The sequence below is a fragment of the Oryzias melastigma genome, linkage group LG3 (genome assembly GCF_002922805.2).
Source record: "Oryzias melastigma strain HK-1 linkage group LG3, ASM292280v2, whole genome shotgun sequence".
NCBI lineage: Eukaryota > Metazoa > Chordata > Actinopteri > Beloniformes > Adrianichthyidae > Oryzias > Oryzias melastigma.
The window spans coordinates 17,692,232-17,700,230 of NC_050514.1; the positions used below are offsets into that span (position 1 = coordinate 17,692,232).

Below are 7,999 nucleotides of genomic sequence, written 5' to 3' on the forward strand. Positions count from 1 at the left end.
ACACAATCATAAAAAGGGACAGAGCTGTGCTCCAACAGCCACAGATGAATCAGAATCGACGCCTTGTCCAGAACAGGAAGATGATTACACAGTGTCAGGCGTTTCAAAGGAGACGAGACTCACACAGGGACGACAGATGCCTTTTCCGACCGGCTTCACCACCTCTCCCCATCCATACCTGAAGCTTTTTTCCTTGATTTGTCAATACATTTGATTCCTTCCTGCAATTAGCTGTTTGTACATCCCTTTGAACTTTACAGTACAATACACTATAGTGCACAACAGGGTTCCTGAGCCTACCCCGAGACTCAGAGTGAAGAGTGAGCACGTCGGCCTCACAGTGCTGCTTAAGTTAGATGTCACTACTGGGCCTGACATTCACAGTCCTGAAGTCTGGCTGCTCTCCTGTAGCAACCAGACCATCTGCTGAGCCGAGCGGGCTTTCTCTGTGCTTCAGTCTTGTCCTGAGTCTTTGACGGGGCCGCCATCCAGGTAGATCTTCAGGGCCTTCTCTTTGCGAGGAGAATAGCTGACACGGTATCCGGTCTTGAGCAGGCGGCTGCTCTCCTTCTTCATCAGCTCATTGCGCTCATCCTCCGACAGCTCCAGAGTTTCCTCGGTGCTGTCCCTGTGCAGAAAAGGTAGCAGGGATATTTTAGGTTATGAAAAAACTACGGCTGGGAAATTATAAAAAAAAAATGAGCTAATGAATCACAAATCTGGAAAACATAAATCACGATTAATCACCTTTTTTTGTTAGAGTATTTGGGAACTTATTATCTGCAAATAATCATAATATGGAATCATCCAAAATTTTACATTTAAAACATTTATTTTTAAATATGTAATCAACATATTTATGAATGAAAATACAAAAAAAATCCAGGCTAAAATCACACCAGCAGCCCAAAAAGAATTTCTCACTGCTGTCTATTTTATATTTTTCCTGGAATTCTGTTTTTTTTCCAGCTTTTTCTTTTCTCATACATTTTAAGTGAAAAATAATAAAACATTTTTTTTCGGGGGAGAATTTTGCTGCTGTTGCATTGCAGCCATCAGACTGATTTTCGTTCTCTTCTTTTGTCCAAAAACTAAAAATAAATGCCATATTGTTTCTTTAATTTAACAAAATCTCAATCACTGAATGTAAGAAAAAGTTTGTCTATTTTAGACAGAGTTTGATCACGTTGATTTCACAGCTGCACGGCAGGATGGCTGAAGTCGTTAATATATATTAACAAATTAACTACGTTCTATTAACCACGTGCGCTAATGTGTCAACAATCACAGCCCTTGAAAAAACTAATCATAAATCTAAAAAAAAAAAATGCAAAATGTATCAGATTTTTTTTTTAGGGATGCCTTTACCTGTAAAAGACCACAGCTCCATCGTCGCAGATGTAAAGAGGCCACACGTTAAGGGTCGACACCTTAGGATTCCAGTCTAAATCCTGATGGATCTCCAACACAGAAATATCACATGGAAACGTTCCTCTGCCCTGAAGAGGAAACACAGGAACGCCATCAGGAAATCAATAAAAAGCACATATGGAGATAAGAGAAGCTACATACCTTTGCAAACTCCAGGTTTTCCAGAGGAATGCCACTGATTTCACTGAGCTACAACCAAAAGAAAGCGACTGATTACCACATAATATGTCTGATAAAAGTTTGGACAAACATTCGTTTGTTTTTGTACCACAAACATATCACGCTATAATAATTTTTTTATGTAACAATAGTTATAAAGTAGAGTTTTTCATCTATTTTTTAAGGTTTTGATCGGTCATTTTAATTAAAATAGAAATCCAGTTAGATCTTTTAACGCTTTAACACCTGGGGTGTCACCGATGACACTTAAACATCAAATTTTTACCATTCTGTAACTTTTCAACCATTGACACGATGACGAGCCGCTTTTCTCCTTTAAAATCTGCTGGAATTACATTGATCGTGTCAATGCTTGAAAAGTTACAATAAATCAAAAGGCATGGAGCTACAATGTCAAAAATATCATTATATAATTGTCTATAAATAGAAATACCTTTTCTTTGAGTTCTTCAACGCTGCTGCTCTCCAGAATCACCTCCTGGAAGGACCCCAGCTTCATCGTAGATGGGCTCCACCGCCGTGTCAGAACAGCCAGCTGTGACATTGACTTCATCTTCTCTGGTTCTGCAAGAGAAGACACTATTAGTATTGAAACATCTGCCTTCTTAAAAGATGTTCTTGCTGTTAAATTCCCTTTGTACTTATACGATTAAGAAACCACAATCTGATGAAAGAAATAATCATTTATAGAAATAGAGTGTACTTCCATAGACCTTTACTACCATCTTTCAATGCCTCAAAGCTTTTAACAATCAGTCTATTCACACACAGATGAAACACAAAAGCACACAATACCGTTAAGAACTTCCAAGAAGACCTCCCAGTTGGAGGAAATGCTGATGTCCTCCTCATAGACGTGGTAATCCAAAAACACAGTGCCTGGATTCTTCCAAGTCTTTTTCCTAAGACGAACCCTACAAACACACAAATACTTATAAAGTGATGTGCAAGATTACATTCTCCCTGTAAGGAGAGCTTAGTAAATCCCTTTGACTGGGGACTAATCTCACCTGTCAATGCTGAGGTCAAGCCTGCACTGCTCTTTCAACTGAGGAAGCAGCTCTTCTTTGGACTGTCTGACAGTCATGCCTTTGGCAAACACCGTGTCCAAAAGGAACTTGCAGGGCTGAGGAAATGGAAAGAATGGGATTGAAGGCTTTTAAGCAAATGTTCTTCACATCATAATCTAAAAAGCAACAAGTGTAGGTTCTGTAAACATTAGGAGCTATAGAAAAACAAAGAATACAAAAGGTGAACAGAAACAGGAGCAGGTGAGAGGCGGGGCACCATGCTTAAGGACGCTCAATTATGGATGATAGCGGAGTGGGTTAATATTCATTATCTAACATCTTTAAAACGAACTAGCTTAAGATTTGGTTTATAATCACAGTTAAATGCATAAATCCAGTTGTAATTAATGATTCCAGAACTACAGGGAACATCGTGATACCAGGTAACTCAAACAAGCCTCACCTCTGGTTCATTCACGAGCAGCTGGTAAACTTTAACTCTGTATTCACCCTTTTTAAGAGCTCTTCCAAGTCGAATGGTTATCTGAGGAAAAAAAAAAAAAGGTTTGCTTCAACTCATTCTCATTTCAAATGGATACATGGTGAACCGTTTGTCCTGACCTTGTTGTCGTCGGAGAAAGAGGAGAGTGTTTCGTTGAGCCGCACACTCTCAAACTCCTGGTTGTTGGCGTACACCCGAAAGACCTTGAACTGGGTGGAGGGAACGCCGACGTAGGGTTCCAGGTTCTGTTTGAAGGCTGCTAATGTTATCCTCTTATCCACATAAACCACTAAACCTGAGGCATGTTGAATGAACCAATAAAAGAACATTTTATAATCCCAAACATTCTTCAGAATTTACACTTTTAAAGATAAAAGGACTTGGAAACATGAGAGAACTTTTACATTTTTGTGTCTCCCACGAAGCGTCGTCCTGTGAGTAAGGTTCTGCTCTGAAGTACAGGTATTGCGCTTCTGTCTTGCTCTTTCCGTTGTCGTCGTACTCGCTGTCTGTTCCAGAGTCTTCCTCAGCGGTGTCCCACGTCTCTTTTTTGCCCTCGTGTGCTTTGGAGCGTCGGCTGCTGGTGATGCTGTGTGAATCCAGGCCGTTGGCCAGTTGGATGGGGCCGCTCTCTGCGTTACACAGCGTGTCGCTACTGTGGCTGGAGCTCAGAATGTCACTGTCCACTGAGCTGGTGCTTCGGTCGTTGTTAACCTCAGAGTCTGATCGCTCTTCACAGGCAAACTGGTTCTCGTTGTCAGAGGAGGTGCCGCCGCTGCCTCCAGGTGTAGCCCTGATCCTGTTTTCTAGTTCTCTGTTGTCTGCGGCGACGCAGAGCGAGGAGTTTGAGTCAGCGTCTTGAGTTGGGGATTCAATATGTTCAAAGTCACTGGTGTCAGAGCTTTTCTGGCTGTCGCTAGTGCTGGAGCCCTGCTGCTGCTGCTGCTGCTGCAAAGACAGATTCTTCAACTTTTCTGTGCTCTCTTCAAGGATGGCCTCAACAGATTTCCTGTTGCCCTGTGACCCCTCAAAGGCTCCATCAGGCTCCTCTCCTCCTTTCTGGCAAAGAGGTCTGATGGCCAGGGTACCAGGAGACTGCTCAGGCAGCAGGACTAACAGACGGATTGTGTTTCCGTGACGATCCAACAGTTTCCACAACAATGAGTCAGTGAAAGGAACCTGATGATCCGTCAGCTCCGAGCTCTCCACAAAAACCTGACAAAAATAAAATTGTCAAACTTGTTGCTTAAATTAAACGCATTTCATTAAGGGTAATTTTATTAAAGCTACGAGTTCAGAAACACAATAGCTGAAGATAAAAATAAATACCTTGTTACTCCTAAAGAACCCCTCAGCTTTAAGAGTCTTGTTTGGAACATATAGGAGTCTTAGGTCATTGTAACAGCGCTCTAAGACCACTCGCATTGTTTCTGCAGGCAGTCCTGTGGCCTTAAAATAAATAACAAAAACATCAGTCACTGTTCAGTTATGTGAGAGCAAAACATAAAATTCACTGAAAACAATAAGAACATCAGGAAACCTGATCAATGAGCTGCTTAAATTCTGTGATTGACTGGTTCAAGTACGCTCGGACACTGATGGGAGGCGCGATGGTCTCACTCTTCAGATCAACAACATGAACCTTCACCATCACTTCTGCAAGAGATAACACATCGAGTTACTTGTTTGCAGACTTTAGTAACCAAATTCCATTTTTTAAACAACTTGCAAAACCAATAGAGAAAATGTCATCATTAGAGAAGAAGAGGGGCACTGACCTCCAGGTTTGTAAGGCTGGAACACTTGCTCTGGTCTTCGGGTCTCCAGCAACAAGTCGAACATGTACGAAGACTTCACACCCCCGAGGAGAATCCCCATCGTAGTGTCTTCCTCACCTTCGTATGATTGCTCCAGGTATTCGTGAAACTCATCGTACTTCACTAAGCGACAGCAGTCCAGAGGGACAACACCCTCCAGCTCCATTAGCTAAGGCACACAACAAGTCTCATTTGATAGACTGATAAGATTAAAAAAAAAAACACTACAACATGGAAAAGCCAACAAACCTTATAGGCCATTTCTGTTGCTTCTCTGAGAGTTTTGTCTTTGTGAACTTCCAACTTGCTCTCCATCATCATCTTCACAGGATGCATACAGAAAAGTTTGATCTAAAGCACAAAATAAAGAAAGGTTAACAAATTCAAAATATGTTCTCAATGGGTAATCTGCAAGACAAAAATGGTAAAACTTTGGAATTCTGTTTATTTTCAGTTTGAATGATGCTGCAATTTTAAGGAACACCAAAGTGTGTATGTGGACAAAAGAGCTAATACATTTGTTTAATCTTCTGTGCCATCTTCAGCTCATGCTAAATTCTGAGCAGTTTTCAACTGCTACATGGTAAGAGCAGAAATAAAAAAAATAGGAAAAAAGACAAATGTAGAACAAAGGTACAAGTACATTTACTAAATCCCATCAAGCAGGATTTTTTATCATTCATTATTTCTATCTGAAAGTACCTTGCAGGTGTTGCGCTCAATCTCCCTCTGGCGTTTCTCCTGCTCCTCAGACTCCTTCTCCTTCTGAACCAAGCTCTTTATGTGGTTTGGGAAGTCTTCTACAGCTAGAAACTCTGCAGACACAATGCACAAGTTAACTGTAGCAAACAAAGAAAAAACAGACACACTTTTACAGCAATCATCTAAAATTGTCAAAAGCGTTTACACCTTAAATAAGTTCTCCAAAACATAAACATTTGCAGCTTAAACTGGGACTTTTATTTGTAAATGAAACTTACTTGAATTTCTTGAAGGATCTTTCAATCTATAAATCAGCATATATGCATTTGTGGAACTGTAGGGAAAGAAAATAAGAGTTTTTACTCCTACTCAGAGCAAAATGAACAGAAAAAACATGATTAGAGAAAGGAGGATGGGATTTTTTACCTTGCAAAGGCACTGGAATAATAACCTCTGCTCCCTGAGGATCCACCGTAAGTTTTCCTGATATCATCTTGAGTAATCTGTTCAAAATATGAAAAAGTTATTTTTAAATTAAAGAGTGAGTCAGACTTTTTGCTAAAAAGTCAACCAAACATTGGTGCTGACCTTGCTAACATGCTGATCATTGAAACTGTACCACTGGCCGTCACTGAAGGATTTGATGCAGGCATAGTAGTGGCCACCTGCAGCACTCCCCGAATGGACCATAACCGAGAACAGCTCAAAGGTCAGCAAGCTCTGAGAGTCAATACAAAAACATTTTTAATGTACAACACAAGCACAGCAGGCACAACACCAAAATCAAGAGGACTGTAACTTAATCAAGAGACGTTTTACTCATTCACATTTTAGAGGATGAACTTCAATAGCTTCAAATGTTTTAAAATTTTGATTGTTATAGTTATATACTCAGTTTCAGAGCAAGATGTGGCCAAAGAACAATGATATACAATAAAGAAGAATGTAAAAAGACCATCAACAGAAGTCATGTCATCATAAGAACAAGTCAGTAGCTGTGTTTCCATTACACAGACACGGAAAACTTTATTGAAAACCTAGAAATGTCGACAAAACAATTTCACAATGACACTGTTTCCATTAAATCATGATTATGCAAATAAACACAAACCAACTCCCGCGATAAGTCATTTAAAGCGCAGTAAAAGTATAACAACAAGTAATGTTTCATGTTGATTCTGTTATAGAACAATGAGGGAGCATTTGGATGGCGTTACAGCAGTGCTGCGTGCATGCCGCGTAGCTGGACCATCAAGTGTCTCCATATATGACAGTGAGCCACACAGACGTGTGTAGAGCCTGGTCAGCGGTATTAAAAAATAAATCTTCCAACAAGTAAACAGCTGGACCCTTTTTTCTGTTTTATAACACGACACTATACATTCAAATTTCTGCCATGGCGCTATCAAAGGAGATGTCGGCAATTTATTCACGCCATGGAGCCTCAATCACTGTGGGAGCAGCTACTGATAATGCGATTTTGGGAAATGGTGGTTGGTGATTTTACAGAGGAGCTGTGGATCCAACAATTCCACATGACACACTCAACTCTTGATAAGCTATTTGACACTGTGTGACCTCTTGTGGTCATTTAATTAAAAAAAAAAAGTGTTTCCATGGTAGTTTTGTGAAATATTTACATTTCGATACGCTGCAAAAACCAAGTCCCAAAACTTTTTTCAATAAATGCGAGTTATTTCAAAATTGTGGTGTTTCCATTAAGAGAATTTATTATCACTAATCCAATTTGCACAACTTCATACTTAATGGAAATATAGCCAGTGGCCTCAAAAGTGGGAATTTTCTTAATAAAATCTATAAGTAGAGTAACAAAGTAGTTTTTTTTTTATCTGTGAAAGGAACACGGAAGGAAAATGTTCTAATGTTGTTTAAGCCTGAGGAAAAACAAACAAAAGCATAATTGAGTAGAGCTTAAAAAATATTTCAAATGATCCAAAGTTAGAAAAAAAGAGATAAGCTGGAATTTATTAAATCAAATATCTCATTTTGTCTGTGAGCTTTTAAAACATGTCCAACCCATCACATTTATCAACAAGAAATTATTGTCTATTAATTTAATTGAGTGAGTCGTACATTTCCTAAAAAAAAAAAAAATCACACGTGTTTTAAAATCTAAATAGGATTGGACTGAGGTTAAGTTAGGTATATTTTGCTTTGTACTTTTTAGTTTCAGTCTTTCCCCTCTCTCAGCACAACAATAGTCAGATGGAGACTTTTCAAAAGCCATTTGGACAAATAAAACATCGTTTCTGTTCAAACGGTGAGGTCAAGAGTTACCTTTGGCTTAAAAGCCCTCTCTGTACTGCTGGTGCTGTCCAAGCAGATGCCCTCGTCCA

At 39.6% G+C, this 7,999-nt stretch overlaps 1 protein-coding gene across 2 annotated transcripts in view; it reads right to left on the reverse strand.

Moving 5' to 3' along the window:
• The window catches only part of usp47 (ubiquitin specific peptidase 47), a 20,073-nt gene continuing 12,074 nt past the window's right edge, over window positions 1-7,999 (reverse strand). Inside the window, exons 12-29 of one of the 2 annotated variants that reach the window (XM_024295616.2) lie at window positions 7,941-7,991; window positions 6,231-6,362; window positions 6,069-6,145; window positions 5,921-5,976; window positions 5,643-5,755; window positions 5,190-5,291; window positions 4,902-5,109; window positions 4,664-4,779; window positions 4,453-4,572; window positions 3,528-4,338; window positions 3,243-3,418; window positions 3,085-3,165; window positions 2,622-2,737; window positions 2,407-2,525; window positions 2,045-2,175; window positions 1,573-1,620; window positions 1,369-1,499; window positions 454-628 (exon numbers count right to left, since the gene is read on the reverse strand). In XM_024295616.2, coding sequence (XP_024151384.1) covers window positions 454-628; window positions 1,369-1,499; window positions 1,573-1,620; window positions 2,045-2,175; window positions 2,407-2,525; window positions 2,622-2,737; window positions 3,085-3,165; window positions 3,243-3,418; window positions 3,528-4,338; window positions 4,453-4,572; window positions 4,664-4,779; window positions 4,902-5,109; window positions 5,190-5,291; window positions 5,643-5,755; window positions 5,921-5,976; window positions 6,069-6,145; window positions 6,231-6,362; window positions 7,941-7,991 — 2,763 coding nt within the window. Of the gene's footprint in view, window positions 629-1,368; window positions 1,500-1,572; window positions 1,621-2,044; window positions 2,176-2,406; window positions 2,526-2,621; window positions 2,738-3,084; window positions 3,166-3,242; window positions 3,419-3,527; window positions 4,339-4,452; window positions 4,573-4,663; window positions 4,780-4,901; window positions 5,110-5,189; window positions 5,292-5,642; window positions 5,756-5,920; window positions 5,977-6,068; window positions 6,146-6,230; window positions 6,363-7,940; window positions 7,992-7,999 lie in introns of both variants that reach the window. The other variant, XM_024295615.2, reaches the window with a different exon arrangement.